At 38.0% G+C, this 19,226-nt stretch overlaps 1 protein-coding gene across 1 annotated transcript in view; it reads left to right on the plus strand.

Moving 5' to 3' along the window:
* The window catches only part of LRRC9 (leucine rich repeat containing 9), a 33,220-nt gene extending 20,584 nt beyond the window's left edge, over positions 1–12,636 (plus strand). Inside the window, 10 exon segments of the mRNA XM_057416092.1 lie at positions 109–175; positions 177–301; positions 304–323; positions 1,041–1,163; positions 1,799–1,883; positions 2,215–2,323; positions 5,921–6,191; positions 11,321–11,376; positions 11,818–11,971; positions 12,511–12,636. Of these exon segments, the coding sequence (XP_057272075.1) occupies positions 109–175; positions 177–301; positions 304–323; positions 1,041–1,163; positions 1,799–1,883; positions 2,215–2,323; positions 5,921–6,191; positions 11,321–11,376; positions 11,818–11,971; positions 12,511–12,636 (1,136 nt within the window).
* The last annotated feature ends 6,590 nt before the right edge of the window (positions 12,637–19,226 follow it).

Raw genomic sequence — 19,226 nt, forward strand, 5'->3', positions numbered from 1 at the left:
GGACTGAATAACGCAAACTCTGACACTTGTAACTTGTTTTACCTCCTGCATCAGCCACCTTTTTATATTACAACTAACAGTATTGAGTGGTCTTGGTTATTTTTCAAGGAAATTCATGCTCAACCAAGATTACACCACATAGTGCAAATAGTAACTGTCTTGTCAGCCTTAAAAGACGTGTTTGAAAATCTGCCTTACTCTTATCACACATTCACTGAGAACAATATAATCACATCTTTAGCTTGTTTAAATAAAACTGACTGTCTAGTAGAGCTATACACAAATAGTAACTGTATGTCAACAAAAAGATTCATCACTTAAGGGTAAATCTTTATTATTTCAAAACTAATTTGTTTTTATTCATTAGAAATACAGTGTTTCCCCACTTGGTCAAGTATAGAGGAACCTATACTTAAACATAATTGGAATTTCTGCCTGTGCGTGCTGCATTCATTCATCCTTACAGCGGAACCCAAACTGATGCGAACCACAATCTAACATTTTTTGAGTAATACTCACTCCTGAGATGGAGGCACTGAACCCTCCAGTTGTACTGAACTCTAAATGTTCTGCAGAGATTAACATCAGTTATAACAGGTAGGCTAAATCAAGGTTTACAATCCATGGAATAATTCTCTTAAATAGCAAGCAATTACACCTGCACCAGTTCCAGATCTTTTCAGATTACCTGGTATGCTTATGTATGTATCCTAAACGTTTTCAACTGGATTCAGACACTAATGGAACTCTGAGGCCCTGATTCTTATTTATGTTCAGACTCTGTAAAACTGTGTGAGAGTGCAAAGGCTTTTAAGGCAATGTTGGTACAGTTTTCAATTACTTTAAGGGCTTCCTTTGTGGCTTGAGTATTGAAAAGTGCTATTAGCCTAAATTAAGATAATCTGTATTTTGTTAAGCAATTTCTCAGTTTTGAGTCATGCAGATGACAGCTGAAGGAGCTGAAAACAAAGTAGTCTGAATATACCTATATATGGATGGTTTAAAGTCATATTAATAAACCTCTGCTTTTTTCTACTTAGGGTTCAACTAATCTTATGATTTGGGACATAAGCAGAAATTGAATAGCCTGAACACAAGATCACTAGCAACTATTTGTATTATTCCATCATCCCTCTCTCAAAGCCCTAGATGCCACTGCAGTAGTAAATTATTGTGTGCAAATTATTTCTGTAAGATTTTTAAAATGGTTCCTTAAGATATCAAGACCCAGCTGATCAGACTTTTTAATATGTGTGCAATCTTTTCATATACTCCTTAATACTCTATTGTCAATTTCTGTCTCTCTTTAACCATTTCAAATTAGAAATTGCACTTTTTGTGATAGTACCCTAGCACACTGCTAGGGCTCCCAAGGCTTCAACTGTAATATTTGGAGCTGAAACATTTCTAACGCCTGTGAAATTAGTGTATATTACCTACAAATCTATATTGTAAACTAACTGAGAGAACACAGACTCTCTGTTAATCTGTTCCATAAGAAAACAGACGTTCAGGTCTGCTCATATAAACATCAAAGTGCCTGAAAGCTATGGAACTAGAATTTCAGTAATGCAACATAGAAGCAGAGCTGACTGTTGAAATCCCTTGCCTTTGGTGTCAGAATCAAATCAGTTGTTTACTGCTGGATAAAGAACTGTGAATTTCTTGTGAGATTTTCATCAGGGTGCTTCTTTTGTACCCCATTTCTTACCCAAAATCCAGCTCATGCTCTGTATCTAATTTCTACCAGTTTTCCATGTTATTTATATTCTCAATCCTTCTGGTGCTAACGGACCAGTTTAGAAATGCGTGCAGTGTAAATTTACAGAACAATAATCTCATGTCTTTCAGTGGTTAAATCTTCATTCCTAATGCCAAGGTGGGTTCATGACATCGTCTTTTCAATATTTTCTAATAATATTGAACTAATTTCATTTGATTGAAAATGGCCTTTGATCTCCTTCAATACCCTGTTTGTGGTTTTTTGTAACAGCAATCAACCAGCACAAAGCTGATTGCAACCGTTTCCATTTTCCAGTATTGTTAAAGTAATCTCATCAATTAATTGCACCAAACTTTTTTAAGCACTTTAAACTGACCAATCATCTTTCTAAAGATCAAATATCTGAATTGGATAAATGTAATGGTAGTTTTGCTAATGTGTTAGCAGAAGAACATTCTGTTTGATTAATTATGTTTCCTTTTTACATGTATCGTGTCTGAACTACACTCACATTGAACCAATACTGCCTGGATAAAAATCTCCCAAATCAGGTAACAAAGAGCAGCTGTACTGAAAGGTGGCCTCTCATGGATATGGACAGCAAGCACTTGCAAAAGGGAGCAAGAACCATCAGCTTTTAAAACATACTTTTATCACTCCTTTACTCCACTGAGTTGCAATAAGGTGTCTTCAGTGTCGGTAGCTTTGGATCTCCCTTTTTTAACACTACTAGCTTGAAGAAACCCAGTATGTTGTGGGGGTTTTGTTTGTTTTACACAAATATAGTATGTTAAGCATCATCTGGTTGGCTTTTCTTTCCTAAGTTCTTTGTGAACAACTTGTTAGTACACTTCATCAAACTAACTACACCAGGCTGCTGTCCTCTGTTCTTTGGATTTTATGCATATATTGGATTTTTTTTTACTTTTTTACAAAGGATTTCATTTTCAGTAAGGGAAGCACCTACCTCTTTCTGGCTGCTGGTTTGATCTGGGAGAGTGTGTACCTGTATCTCTGATCAGATTGATCATTGATATTCTGTTTTCATTCCTTATTTGAATATGTGCAATATTACACTACAAAACATTGGGAATATATTCAGATAGTGAGGAATATATGCTATTTCAATTCTTTGAGCCTGAGCTGTGAAAATTCAGCTGTCTTACACTGTATAATATTCTGATGGCAGTCACAATCTCTTCTTAGAATCAATAAATTCAGGCAGTTCAATCCACAGTACCTTTCATAAGCATAAAGAAGGGTTTTGTACATTCATCCAATGTTCTTCTGCAGTATTCTGTGCAGTCTTAGCAGTCATTCATCCTGCCACTAAACCTCTGCTCTTGTGCTCATTTCAAAACTGATACCCTTTTCATCATCCTCTGAGGGAGACAGAGGATCTTTCTTCTTTCTTCTTCTTTCTTCTTCCTTTTGCCATCAACGTTAGATCAGCTTATGTCCTAAAGAGCATTTTCAAATTATCTTTCAGTTTGCATTTCTCATCTATGCACTCTTTCTGGATTAAAACTTGCAGGACCTGTCAGGATGCGTTTACTTATTTCTGCACATACAAGGCAACATCCATTATCAAATTCAGTTTTATCGCATCAGTCAAGTCTTGCAAAGTGACCATGAAGAATTCCTTCTATACACTGGTCAAGTTTTACAAAAGTAACAGTGACAAAGCATCAGAGAATCCTGCCAAATGTAATTGTTGTGTGCATACTTCTCAAGACTTCACCCAGCTCTTCTTGTTTTCATTCTCTGCATATGCTCCGCATCTGAAGTGTGAGGAAAAAAATGAATTTGTTTTCAGATTTTCTGGAGAAAAGAGACATTGGCAGAAGCACTCATGGGTATGGGCTGTCTGGGCTTCCACCAGTGTGACAAATTCCTATGCTCATTTTGCTTATCTGCTTCCCCATGAAAGGTGAACATTCTTTACACAGAATGGGGGCTCAAAAAGGATTTGAAATAATAGTTCAGTAACTGTGCGAATGCCTCTCCTGTTGATGGGAGGGATTTTTTTTTTACACTAATGCATTCCAGCTTTCTCCACCCTCCCTTTTTAAATAGCAACAAGATTCAGTTTTCTTGCAGGCACCTGAAACTTGGCCAGTGTTCCCAAACTTAGAGCAAATCAACGTAAGTACTTCATGTTTCTCAGCCAGCTTTTTCAAATCCAGCTTACTCAGAGGCACTGATTTAAATATGTCAGATTCTAGCTCAGTAGCTGCTACCTAACAGACTTCAAGTCAATAGTGGCATGGAAATTACGTCATTATTACTGTATGAATCTGAATAACATTTCCCTTTTTTTTCCCGTATGCAGCGCAGAAGTATTTATTAAACAACTATGCTTTGTTTCATGTTTATTGATGCCACCATTTTCAGTTAGTAACGATCCAGTACCATTGTCCAGATTCCTTTTGGTTTTGATATACTTTTAAACTGTTTCTCACTTTCTCCTTATGTGCATTTATCCTTTTCATCATTGGTTTTCGTTTGTTTTTTTTAAGTTTAAATTTCTTACTGACAATTTCTTTATCTTCCCATTTATTATAGCTGCTTTTAATTTCCCACTAAGTAGATACTATCTTTTTATTGACTGTTGCATTGTTCCTCAACTGTGAGATATTCTAGGAACAAAAAGGTTCTTAAACCTTCCCCAGATCCTCTTGACACTTTCTCTGGAAGTTGAACTAGCTCTTAGTTTTTGTAGCCCTGTGAGAGAAGCTTGTGTAAAGCGTAAAATATGCATAGTACATATTTACGTATCTAACACAAATAGTTATTACATATTAACATACAGTTTGGATATTGTTTTGTTTGTGATGTTTGAATGTAATCAAGTCAGATCTACTACCTGCTCAGCAATCACCAACATTTAGTGGTTTTAGAGAAATTGAGGTTGCTAAGCACATTGTTTCATTAGCTGGGTAGTAAGGAAGAAGCAAAGCTAAAATGCAAACTGTTTTTTTCCCCTTCTCTTTCTTTATCTATTAGCTCATGCTACCTAATTACAGGTCAGATGTAACAGAAATGAAGCTTTGACAGGCAAGTTACTGAACAGTGCATGTTGGTTTATTTTGCCTTATTGTCATTCAACTGTTGTGAGAATAAACACGAGGGTTGCCATAAGTATTTTACCAAATTAAACAGCAGTTTACAGCTGTTTTCTTTTCATGTCCTCAGACTTCTGTGACCAGAGGAGGAGGGCTATTTATTTGTTTGATTTTGATGGTCTGGATGCAGAAAACTTGATCTAGCTTCCACAGAGCAGACATACCTGGATATACTTCCACCTCCCAGTAGTGCACCTGTTTCATTTTTCATCAGATTATTTCATCATATACAGGTGTAATTCCTATGACCTCTTCTAGTGATTAGTGAAACTGCAGTCATCCACATATACTCTTCATAATTTTATATTTTGGGGGAATGGGAACTGCTTAAGTTCTTTCACCCAGGGCAAATTGTGGCATCATTCTCCTGTTTGCTTTATTGGCTTAGGGATACAGAATCTGTAGAAAACTGCCCCTGATCCTGGGCTACAATGGAGTTAGTTACTAATGTGGCCCACCTACAGTATAGCAGGCTAAAAAACTTGAGATTTCTGGTTTGGCAGGGTAGATATGAGCAGCTTTTCTGTACATGCACTTAAGGATTTACAGTACTTTCCTCACATCCAGTCTTCACTTGAATTTGTAGGGGACAGTCTTTTCTGGACTTGACTTCTATAAGAATGATACCATAGGTTTAATTCTTGCCCTGGCTCCAAGGTCCTTCAGATACTGAACACTGAAATTCTTTCATACTGCACCACCATGCCTCACTTATCTCTTACAAGGGCAGAGAAAGGTGACCAGCATGTGGAAGAGGGATTTGTCAGCTGATGGCCTGAAGCAAGTCGTACACTGAGGAAATTTCCTCCTCGATATAAGCAATACTGACAATAAAAATTGCCCTAAATCTTGTTTCTCAAGATGTCCAAATTTTATTTAGGAATATACTTTGCTATAAATAGAGATAGTGAATAGATAGATAGATAGATAGATAGATAGATAGATAGATAGATAGATAGATGGATGAAATCAAACACAGCTTCCACTGTCATTGAAGTGGTCCAAAACAATGTACAAGTAATTTAGAATATTCATGAGCTGCTTTTGCTTAAGACATTTTTTTTCTGGAAAGGAATCCAAATCCATTAAAGACAATTCCATGTATTTACTCTTGCTATATTATGAAACTACATGAGCAAACTGAAGGACTTCAAAGTCTCCAGTTTCTGCAGTTGGTATTGGACCATAACTGAATTAAAACAATTTCATAAGGTTTACTTCATAGACAGAATGTTCTGCTGACTCATCATCTGGAGCAAAACCAAATATGAGAACCAAACAGTTTACAAGCTTTGGTATAATTAGAGAAATCTTTTCTGGACTTCCAACAGAACTCAAAAACAGTATTTTTTTTTTTTTTTTAATGCTCTATATTCAGTGGACTAAATATGGTGGACTGTCTTTGGACAAAATTCCCATTTTCTTCTATGGATTTGCCTGAGTAAAATTACTGATATTTTCCCAAAAATATACATATCAGTTGTGAGATTTTTGAGATCTCCTAACATACGGTGTATTTTTTAACTTTAGGACAGGAATCATCTGAACTAGAAAAACTTCAAGCTATTCCCATTCTTAAGGCAATCTCAAAGCTTTGAAATCCAGCTACTATATTTGCTGGCATTGTTAAACTAGATGTGCTTTTAATTTTATACAGTGAATATTTACTCTTCATAATCAATAAAACTATTAAGATTTGCATTATAACTGGGTCATTCCAAGGAATGAGCTATTTTTGTTTGAAGGCTGATAGCTTCACAGTATACATGATGATCACATTGACTCACTGTGCCTGTCTCACTGCAGTACTGTGATCAGAAGCCACTCATTCTACAGGATGTTGTTCTTTATAGTGATGCAAGATAAATTTAAAATGTATGTGTTTGCCTGAGTATGTTGCAGTGATGGGCTGTCCTTTCAATATTCTAAAGCAGGTCAGATCTGTTAAGAAAGATCAAAAAATGTTAAAGGATTTCTGAAATACTTGATTTTATTTTTAAAATGGCTCAATAGCAATCATCTTCTTTGTTGTTTTCCACATCACTCCTTGAAAAAGTCCCAAAGGGAAATTTCAGGTTTCTTTTTTTCCAGGCATACTTCTGTTTTTCAGTGTAGTGCTGTTGGTTTGCCTTTTTTATCCCTGGGAACAAACTGTTACAACAGGGCAAAGGAGACTCTAGCCTTTCTGATTTTATGAATACATAGTTATGGGACAGAAAACAGTTAACATTTTTATAGAGTAGAAAAGGCTTTCCTGGTAACCATAAAAGGACAAGTGGAACTCAGTGGGGCCAAGTGTTTGCATAAAGTTTGTAGCATCTCAGCTTCATATATTTAAGTATTTTAACACTGCTGAGATTAACAGTAGCATAAACATAAATGGAAACAAAATTCATTTTTTATTGTTAGTTTAGAGAAAAAAAAATGCGTCTTTCTAAATTTCAGTTGAAAATATAGTTCATACAGAATGTTTCCATAAATAGACTCTTAAAGGTTAGGTGGAAAGTCCAAGTTCTAAATGCCTCTTAACTTCCTTTTACCATAAACCAGCAGTTTCTCATCTAAAACAACAGCTAGAAACACAGCAAAGAGAGAAGACCAGGGCATGTTGGAGCAGTAGTACCTATGGTGCAGTCATGAGCTCTGCTTTTAATGATTGACTCAAAAGCATATTTTTGCACTTATGACATCTTTAAGTCAACTTTCAAAGGGTTATACTGAGTGGGGAATGAACTGACTTCTGAAACAGATGATGAAATGGCACAAGAATGTCAAGCAAACTAAGTATTACTCAGTAATGGCAAGAACAGTCATGCTCTTCACAAAGGAAAAAAAAAACAAATTCCTCTTGGAAAATTGCTATTCCAAGGTTCCCTTCTTTAGAACTGCAGGCTTATACTTTCTCATAAAGAGTATCAAGGTGTTGGGCTCAGCTGCCTCCTTCACCATGTGGCATTAAGAAGTACACCTCACAATGTATTAGTAAGCATTGGTTAGTAGAATCATAGAATAGTTAGGGTAGGAAACAACCTTAAGATCATCAAGTTCCAACCCCCCTGCTGTGGGCAGGGACACCTCACACTAAACCACCTCACCCAAGACTCCATCCAACCTGGCCTTAAACACCACCAGGGATGGAGCATTCACAACTTCCTTGGGCAACCCATTCCAGTGCCTCATCACCTTCACAGTAAAAAACTTCTTCCTTACATCTAACCTGAACTTCCCCTGTTTAAGTTTGAACCCATTCCCCCTTGTCCTGTCACTACAGTCCCTAATGAAGAGTCCCTCCCCAGCATCCTTGTAGGCCCCCTTCAGATACTGGAAGGCTGCTATGAGGTCTCCACGCAGCCTTCTCTTCTCCAGGCTGAACAGCCCCAGCTTCCTCAGCCTGTCTTCATACAGGAGGTGCTCCAGTCCCCTGATCATCCTCGTGGCCCTCCTCAGGACTTGTTCCAACAGTTCCATGTCCTTTTTATGTTGAGGACACCAGAACTGTACACAGTACTCCAAGTGGGGTCTCACGGGAGCACTTCAGATACCCTACCGCCTATCATTTTCAATAACATTGTATATTAAAAGAGGAAAATAATGCTAGCCTTTTCTGTCTGCAGCACAGCCTGCATCTCAACACAGCCATCTGCAAGGCTGTTTCCTAGTCACATCTCTGTAAGGCACACAGTGCACTCAAATACTCATATGGGCTGAGGGCCATAAGAAGCTGCCATGGTCTAGGCTAACTTGATGAGGAACGTATAAATTTGCCCGCAGCATGCCACTTTGTCAGTACAAAGCGTCAGTTATTCATGGGCACTTAAAGTCGAAAAATGTTGCTCGAAGAAATATAGCTATTTCTGCAATTTGGATTCTGTTTCTAAGAGCAGCATTAGAGTAAGATTTGGTTCAGCTACTCATGTAGCTGAGAGATATACTATCAGATGGATTTCTTGGAAAAGGACCCCATCACTGGGTTAATTTATGTTTTCTTTGCACAGGGTTCTCTCAAGAACTGCTGTTCATTGCTTGTGTTTTGTCTGCCAGTAAATGCAGAAGAGAGGATAAGATCAGACTATGAGCCCCTGGAACAAGTAAAGCAAATGTCATTCAAATTCCAAGGACAATATTCATGTCACCTACAAGGAGTGCCACATATGGTTATCCTAGTATTAACACAGATTTTTTTTTTTTCTCTCTAGATAACCTCAGGTTTTGTAAAGTCAGGGAAAATAAAAGACATACTATCTGCTTCCTTTCTTCACCACAGGATTTGGTTAAGTGTAAGGACATGTAATATGTTCTTTCTATCATTCTGCCAGGAAGATGCCTACTATTTGGGATTCTTGACACACCTGATTCCAATTTCTCTTCTTGATGATAGTTATGTTCATGATTATTTTCAACTATAATTTGATAACGCAATATCACATTGTTGAGTTTTGAAAGAAACCATCTTGTCTCATTATGTCCATCAGAAATACTTTAACACAGATAACACTCTTCATTTATGCCTTTGCCTGTAAGCCTGCTGCTTTGTGTTAGCTCCCCCTGCCCCTCCACATCAAAGCATTTGTCTCCATTGTTCATTCTTATTGAGACTGAGGTCCTGTCTTAATGCCCTGAGATGCAATTGCATACCTTAAGCTGACCACTGTTACTGGTTATCAACACCCTTTTTCACTGCCATATTTCTACTTTGCTGCACATTGTATTGAGAAGGGGGTCCCTGAACAAGCTACCTTGTTGCTTTCCTCCAGACCTTGCCCTGAAGTTTGACTATGAAACCAAAAGAAAGCTTCACAACAGTCGAGCATCTGCTGTGACCATTGTCTGTCACAGTCACTGATCAATTTTATTCCTCATTATTTTCTTGTACTCACCCATCTGTCAGTCTGTCTGCATTCACTGGGTAGGCATCATCTCATTTTACAGTATAAATTCACTTGAACAGAGATTTTTAGTAGGATTCCTAAATGCAAGAAAAACAGTAACAGCAAGGAGTCAGAGAGGAAGCCAGCCTTAGCACGTCTCTCCTACAAACAGAAGGTTCATTGTAATTCTGTTTATCACAAAGACCCCACTCACTGAAAGAGCTTGTTGTCCAACAGCAGACCTGTGTTTTCTGTATCACAGCATGAAACTTGTCTGGATATTTGTTTGATGAACAGAATTATTTCCTTCCAGCTCAAAGACTGCAGTATGCATTTTAACCATCAGTTTCCCCATAAGGATCAGTAGCATAATGAGGAGATCTAGACTCTGCTCCCACTCTGTGCTCCCACTAGCTGTGCAAGGTAGTTCTCTCTTCATGTCTCAGTTTCACATTTATGGAGCATAAAACCATGTTCTTTTACATATTTGAAACATAAGTACTAAGGATTATAAGAAGCACCAGCATGATCAGTTTTATTCTGTCCTCATCAATCTGTCTAAACTCTTGCTAAGCTGCAAATACTACCTGATGCACTGAATCTAACCCCTTTGCTGTTATGTTAAAGCCTCCCACACCTATGGGTTACATCCTTATTGCATCCTTGTATAAATCTCTTGGCATAAATATTTTATTGTATAAATAAAGCCTTTTATCAGGATAATAGCTTCTAGGTACCACCAGAATAAATGATACTGATACTGATACTAGTGGTACCTTCACTCTTTTGCCAAATCTGTCTTCACATTGATAGTAGGTCACTGCTGAAATAGATAGGTTTAAGTTCGCATACACTTGGGCTTTGTCTCAGAACTTTATCTGCCAAAAATGTGTTTTCACAGATCTCTGCCTGGCTACATTAATATCTCTGTTTGCAGACTCAGGGCCTTAGTAAGCTGGTGAAACAAATTTTCCCACTTGAAACCACAATGCTTGTATACAGAGTTCAAAGCACTTTTGGATTGAGTAATTTCATGTGTAAATGTTCTGTTTCAAAACTGACCTGTGCTTTTATTCATTGGACATCACTTAAATAAAAACATGGCAGAATGCGTAAAGCAATAGAAGCATGTTAAGACTAGATCTTTAGAGAAGTATCTGTTATATATTCAGGTTCAGTGAAGATGTTATACCTCATTAGCTACAACAGAACTGAGCCATTTTCTCATTAGATCATTCAAGTGGAACAACACAAAAGATTTTTCAAGTTTGTCAGTTGCAATTTAGTTGTGCTTTTTAAAGTGCTTGTTGGAAAGCAAGAATTGAAACCATATGGTGTTGTTTAAGCTTAAAAAGTGCTTTTGATCTTAAGCTTCAAAAGAGATTTTCCCAGCAAAAAGTAGGCTAGCACTTTATTTAGTACTGTTTTAGGTAGACACCAGAGCACTCTGTATTAATATTATTAATAATGGTATTTTCTTTTTTCATGCTATCGGTTAAACCTCTTTTAACACTATCACTGCTGAACTAGAGATGATTTACAGGAGGCAATCAATCACTGTTGTCAGTGTACTGTACCCTGTTTTTACAAAACTAACAAATCAGCACAGACTGGCATCAACTCCCTTAAATCAGTTGCTACAAGAAGTGGCAGTCATAAAGTGAGACTTAGGAACTACTAAGTATTTTAAAATACTATAAAGATTCTTTCACATCTGAATTTTTATCAGCCCCCTGACAGCCATCCCCTGTAATGAGTTTACATTTGAAAATGTATTGGTTTTTCAGTAAAACCAGTTTCAGTGAATTATAGTAGCTTTGCTCTTCAAGAGATTACATTTTGTTTCAAGCATTTGAGTTTTGTAGCTACTGGTGCCTTCTAATGTACACAGCTTGCACTGCTTCTGTTTGACAGATAATCTGGAAAATGCAATTCTCACATCTTAAGCTCACAACAGTAATTTGAAGAACTGATCTTATGGTTCTCTATTGACTAAACTTGATCATTACTGTTTGTATTACTGTAAAATCAGAAAGATGTTTCTATCATAAAGACCAAGAAATGTAAACACTATTTTATATTTTCCTTTTCTTATGAACAGTTTTTCAGTTGCAAACTCTCCAGAGGACTCTGGATTTCCGGCACCGAGAGCAAACTTTACAAGGCATAATCATTTCAGAATAACAAATGGGAATCTGAATGAAAACAGTAAGCATTTATTTGGCTCTGATCTTGTATTTGGTCATGAACTTGAAGTGCCTTAGTGAATAAGTCAAATGAAAGTGAGCAAAACCGAACAGGATTACATATTCCTAAATACTTAACATAGTTATACTCCTTCATGCTGCATGTTATATGGCCATATAAAGCATTTCTAACAAGAACATTTTTATCTTTCCTGGGTATCTTGCAAGTCTGTAAGTTTCTCACAACCTTCCCAGAGCTGAGGAACGTGTTTTCTGAAGGATTACTTATCTTGGTCAGTTCTGCTTCCTAGGATGGTTCTTCAGATTTAGTCTGAATCACTGACAGAAGAGTTAGCTTTTCAGCGCTTTCAAAAGCTTTGGGTTTGGTTTTGGGGCTGGGTTTTTTTTTAGAATTTTTTAAATTATTATAATCTATTAACACATTTCAGTCTGCAAATTAGATTATGCTAGGAACTTGGAAAAAAAATGATGTAACGTTCTGGTGAGGAAAATAAAGAAGAAAACAATAAGTGCAGTACTTAATGATTGGCAGCTGGGATGAGGCTGTCTAGGGGGAATATCTGTGTGCATTTTATGTTACAGATAAGTCTAAAAATCCAGGAATTACAACAAGTAAACTTTGAAGCATCCATGCAGAAAGAGCTCTGAGGCAAGCCAAAGGAGCAGCAACTAATCTCCTAAACCATTTGGTGCATCTTAGGGCTACTTCTTGAACCAGCCAACTGCATCAGGGCAGCACAGAAAACACAGGGCAGTGAGGCTGTTACCAGCCCTTAACACTGCTGATGTTTCTCACCATATTTTTAGGGGAGGTGCAGCCAAAGCACTTTTCTTCAAACATTACTTTTCTTTCTCTGAATGCTGCCACATTGTCTTTACCTCAGTTTTCAGATCTACCAAAAAATGTGTTTACTCTCTTTCTTCTGATAAAACTTTGAATGCATTTAAGAAAGCATCTAGACAAGAATTTAAAATTCTGCAATTAGAACAGTGACTATTCTATAAAATGGAGCCAGCTGTTCTAACAGAAATACACTGGTACCTCCCACATCCATGATAAAACTTATTCTACCACTTTTGCGTTGGTTGCTTTGTTTGCTTTCTGTTGCATGAAGTCTAGTTTTGTTTAATAATTAAAAATATTAGGTAGGGAAGCAGAAATGCAAGTGTAAAGTTGCTACTGTGATGAAACTTACCTAACAATTGTGATACAAACAGCACTATCTTGCTATTTTACTGACTACCCGCAGCTGGAACAAGCCACTGTGTGACTGAATGTTAAACCAGCATTTTTTATTGTATCAAATGCTTCTCCACAACAGTGAAGTGAACAAACAGGTCTGGCACTAGGACTTCTGCATTTCCATCTTGATTACTAATATTTGCTACCTAAAGAGATTCCCCAAAAATCACTTGTGTAAGTCAGTGAGGTGATTCTTTCTGGAATCAGTATGCACAGTTGCTTTTCATGTAAGATTAGTCCCATCGTGTCAGGGTGTTTCCAATTTAAGCTTACTTCTTACTAAATCTGACATGCTAAAATTAGAACAGTGCAAAGGCACCCAGATAGTAAGAAAGAAATGTTTGCCTCTAATGAAGCAACACTAGTCATATCATCCCAGATTAGATGAAGTGATGTTTTAGGCTAAATGAGGCCTTTTTTCAACCTTTCATCTCCTGACACCTCTTTAGGCAGAGTTAAGCTATTCAGGTGTGTTAACAACCTAACTCTTACCTTACCATGGTTAAATTTCTTTGAAGTATTACCTTCCCTAAATCTCTTAACTTAGATGATATTTGTAGTATTTTACAGTTGTTACTGATATTTCTTATTAATTTCTATTTTTATTTTATTTTATTAATAATCAGAAATTCTTCACACAACTCTAAAATAACAATGAAACAAGAATGCTGTTACATGATACTTTCCACTATTTCTGTTTACAGGACCTGTCTTTAACCAGTATACTTGGGTTTTTTTTGAATTTCAAGGAAGATTCACTGACACATCAAAGCAAGATGACTACAGTAGTCATTTAAGCTAAATTTATAGTTGCATTCTATCACCAGAAAGCATATGAACCCAAACATTTCTTCCTTAATTTTTGGTAGACAAAGAGTTAGTCTGAATAGTAATTTAAGTTCAGCTTTGACTGTGTATCTATGTAGGAAGGAAGATCCTAGTTTCTTGAGCCCAGAAAGTTTTAAGGTTTTAAGGTTGCTTCAGGTCTTTTGACAAAGCTCTTTCAATGCTCAGAATCAGCCCAGTGTCCTTTGCTCTACTGATCTCATACAACCATGATATTTCTTAGGACAGCTAACATTCAATTAACAATTTTATGCTAGTGAGCAACTGCATGTGGAATTCTTGTATGAAAATAAGCAGTGGAGGCCACAGGATGGGTGAGTGGTGGATGCATATACGACAGTTATCTTTAGGACTTAACTGAATTTTTGTCCTAGGCTTGTATGTGACCTAGTGAATCACAACACTTCTGTATGATTTTTACAAGTAACTTAAATTTACTGCCAAGTAATTTATTCAAGTGCGGTCTATGTCTAATATATGTATTTCCCTTGAAATACATATATTTTAAAGTTTAAAGTGTGTATTTTTCTGTTATGGTCAGAAGAAACACCCCACACAGGAAGGCAAAGCTCTGAAAAAACAGAATTTCACCTCATTTTATTTCAAAAAGTAACAACTGGATTTGCTTGAATTTTCCCATTCTATTTGAGAGCTGGTAATGTGCTGTTCAATGCACAAAAGGAGTCTGAATCCTTGCATAATGTGAAAAACAGTTTCACTTTACCACTGGAGTCTCCACTACAGTCCCTGCTTAAAATTGAGTATGATGTGTTTGCTTGTCTGAATATTAAGATCTTCCACGCTTCATTTTGTTAATTTTAAAACATTTCTAAATTATATTTCAATGGAAGACAAAATCTACTAAAAAAATAGGATTAAAAAAGGTAATTTGGACTCAAATGGAAACACCTATATTGTAAGTGTGTTAGCTTTTTATCTTTTGATGGCACAAAGCTGTAGCAAATCACTTCATCCATCAGCTGCTTGTAGATGAGACTGATAATAAGATAACATGCTGTTATCTTACAGTTTCTTTCAGGTCACATTCTGGGGCACGGGTTCCCTAGTATTAGCTTGGTACTGTTTTCATCTTATCACAACTGGAACAGGGTTAAAAGCTTTTTCCTTATCCAGAGAAATCAACAAGTTAGATTGGAGTTAAAACATGCAAGGGGATGCTTATGAAGCACTAATGTCATATTCCTCTGCCTGTCATTTGTGAATTCTCTGCTCATATGGGGAACGCGATAGCTGATTTATAGAATCATAGAAACATAGAATCATACAATGGTTAGGGTTTGAAAGGACCTTAAGATCATCCAGTTCCAACCCCCCTGCCACGAGCAGGGACACCTCACTCTAAACCATATCACCCAAGGCCTCGTCCAACCTGGTCTTGAACACCACCAGGGATGGAGCATTCACAACCTCCCTGGGAAACCCATTCCAGTGCCTCACCACCCTAACAGTAAAGAATTTCCTCCTCATATCCAATCTAAACTTCCCCTGTTTAAGTTTTAACCCGTTACCCCTTGTCCTGTCACTACAGTCCTTAATGAAGAGTCCCTCCCCAGCATCCCTATAGGCCCCTTTCAGATACTGGAAGGCTGCTATGAGGTCTCCACGCAGCCTTCTCTTCTCCAGGCTGAGCAGCCCCAACTTCCTCAGCCTGTCTTCATACGGGAGGTGCTCCAGTCCCGAGATCATTCTCGTGGCCCTCCTCTGGACTTGTTCCAAAAGTTCCATGTCCTTTTTATGTTGAGGACACCAGAACTGCACACAATACTCCAGGTGAGGTCTCACAAGAGCAGAGTAGAGGGGCAGGATCACTTCCCTTCGACCTGCTGGTCACGCTCCTTTGGATGCAGCCCAGGATACGGTTGGCTTTCTGGGCTGCGAGTGCGCACTGAAGCTGGCTCATGTTCATTTTCTCATCAACCAGCACCCTCAAGTCCTTCTCTGCAGGGCTGCTCTGAATCTCTTCTCTGCCCAACCTGTAGCTGTGCCTGGGATTGCTCCCACCCAGGTGTAGGACCTTGCACTTGGCATGGTTAAACTCCATGAGGTTGGCATCTGCCCACCTCACAAGCGTGTCGAGGTCCCTCTGGATGGCATTCCTTCCCTCCAGGGTATCAACCGAACCACACAGCTTGGTGTCATCGGCAAACTTGCTGAGGGCGCACTCAATCCCACTGTCCATGTCAGCAACAAAGATGTTGAACAAGACCGGTCCCAACACCGATCCCTCAGGGACACCACTCGTTACTGGTCTCCAGCTGGACACTGAGCCATTGACCACAACTCTTTGTGTGCGGCCATCCAGCCAGTTCTTTATCCACCGAGTGGTCCATCGATCAAATTGATGTCTCTCCAATTTAGAGACAAGGATGTCGTGTGGGACAGTGTCGAACGCTTTGCACAAGTCCAGGTAGATGACATCAACTGCTCTACCCCTGTCCATCAGTTCTGTAGCCCCATCATAGAAGGCCACCAAATTGGTCAGGCAGGATTTCCCCTTAGTGAAGCCATGCTGGCTGTCACCAAGCACCCTGTTGTTTTTCCTGTGCCTTAGCATGCCTTCCAGGAGAATCTGCTCCAAGATTTTACAGGCACTGAGACTGACTGGTCTGTAATTCCCTGGGTCATCCATTTTCCCCTTCTTGAAAATGGGGGTTATATTTCCCTTTTTCCAGTCATCGGGAACTTCACCTGACTGCCATGATTTCTCAAATATGATGGCCAGCGGCTTTGCAACTACATTCGCCAGATGATTTGCAGTAGGATTAAAACTAGTATAATATTTATGTAATGAAATTACTTAATTCAGTAAAGCAATCAGTTATGCACATGCGGAATATCTGGATCCTGTGAGACTCAAAGAGATACCTTTGGTTTGCTCTGTTTTTACTCACGCCGGTATAAATCTGCAATAAGATCTCAGAATTTAGTTGACAATAGGCCAGAATTCAGTTTGGTATCTTCAGATTTGTTCTGGAAAAATGGAGGGCAGAATCTGATCTCTGCACCTTTACTATATAGTGGGTTGATCTTTTTTCCAAGAGCTCCATGACCTGGCTTAATTATTATTCATTTGTACTGAACTGGGAAAATATCATGGATTATAGTACAATGAATCTTCACAGAAAGCTGAGGAAGGAAAACCAACACCAGTATGTATCAAATCAAGATTTTATGCTATTAAATCTACTGTGCATGATTTTGTTTTGCTGTTCAGTAATATAGTTCAGATAATCATAAAGATTGCCACTTCATCATAATAGATGTGCTTACTGCACCTATAGAGCTTTTCTCATATCTGTGCGTGTTTGAGCGAGTGCAAGGAATAGCAATGAAAACACACTGGAATGTAATTATGGACTTTATTATTCCATGTATTAAAAAAAAAAAAACACAACACTTTTCATACCAACTATATATTTTAAATATAGGGTTTGGCCTATAGTATATAGGATTATATAGTGTTTAAAAACATATACTTGTATAAAAAAATATAAACATGTTGTATCTGCTGATTTCTAATAAAATTATATTCAAAGTAATTTTGTATAACCTACCATGTTACTACAAAATCAAAGTTCTTGGAAGACTTTAGAGTACTACTTCTAATATAAGAACTTACTTCCAGACCTGATAAATTTTTCACAGCATTCGCTTCATATATCAAATCAAATTAAATGACTACTAGAGTTACTGAGGTTTTTAAATATAATAATTTGAGTTTCCACGCTTAATTTGGAAGCTATCTTCAACTTTTTATGAATTGTATGATTTCTTTTTTACAATTAAGATATTATTGCACTTACTATTTTTTGTTTCTCCTAGGTGATTTGAAAGGATTACTTCCAATTAGATGGCATGCAGTAAGTGTGAAGACCGTTACCTGGCCACAGACAATCCACGCCGGGGTCAGATCCCCATTCTGGCTGGTATCTTTGTCTGGATGCGGTTTGCAGGACAGCCACGAGGTGTCTTTGTTGTACTGCTGATTTTCTGCATCAGGGCTACTAAAACATGCTGAGATTACACTGAGCAACAGAGGCTCTCCCCTCACTTCCTGGGGTTATGTCAAATTTGCACCAGAATAAATCAGATTTACATCCAATTCTTGAAATTTCAAGGCAATGGAAGACCACTTCCGGAGATGAACAGGTTGATGTGAGAGCAGCACAGCCTTTGGGTCAGATTCTTTTCATTTTCTGATTAATTTGGAGCCCTGACTTCTTGGGAAATGGGTCTCAGTGTGACTGGTTTGGTTTTCATACAGATGACTTGGATCTAAAGGTCACTGCCTAGCTGTCACCTGCTAACAGTCAGGTTTGTTCACTGCAGGAGAGCCAGAGGGACCTGAGCAAGGACACGGTACTTTCAGGGAAAACAGGCACTTCTAAGGGGAGGCTGGGGGAGACAAAAACTCATGTTCCTCTGCTTACCTCAGTGCACAGAGCTCAGAAGATAGCCCCTCATGTGTGAACTGGTTGTACTATGCATTTAAAATAAAAGTAGAACTTCTCACACAGCATGAGTACACGTTACTGATTTCTGTACAAGGTCAATACAAGTCCCCCATAGGTAACAGCTGAATTTTAAGGCAAGACTGAACAATTGGCCTTAACTAGGTATAAGGGGAAAGAGATGAGTGAGCTCAGTTCTCTGCAGAATCTGCTCAGTGCAGCTTTTTGCTCTTGTGCTCTCCATGTAATTCTGAACCCTACAGAAAGCCCCTTGTATAATCCTGAGTAGAAATATTCTGTGCCTCAAAGCACTTAAAGTTTCCTAAACAACTTGAGGTTTCTGTGGGATGCTACCTCCACCTTACATGCTCTGCCAGCCTGTTGCAGGTGGATAGCTCTCATTTCTGCAGACTGTAAAAGCAATGTGATCACAATATGATCAACACAAAACCAGGAAATATATGTGTACCCCTTATAGCTTTGCTTCTTTTTTATTCTCTGAACTTATCTCTGCTTGTGAATAATACTTTTTCAAATTTCCATCTCTTTCCGGGTTTTAAAATTCCACCTTTGCCTATTGCCAGGACTTTTTCAAGAGTAGAATCTTATAATGGAAGCATATTTCTGTTTGAGGGGCTAACTGCACTCCATTTAAACATTTAAACACACTTTCAGTCTCTCCTGGTCTAGCAAAACTTTTCCTTTGCAAATAATAGTACAGTTAACAATAGTTAAATGCAGA

The sequence above is a fragment of the Pezoporus wallicus genome, unplaced genomic scaffold (genome assembly GCF_028554395.1).
Source record: "Pezoporus wallicus isolate ANWC-B61680 ecotype Strahan unplaced genomic scaffold, APGP_CSIRO_Pwel_v1 scaffold_2146, whole genome shotgun sequence".
Lineage (NCBI taxonomy): Eukaryota > Metazoa > Chordata > Aves > Psittaciformes > Psittacidae > Pezoporus > Pezoporus wallicus.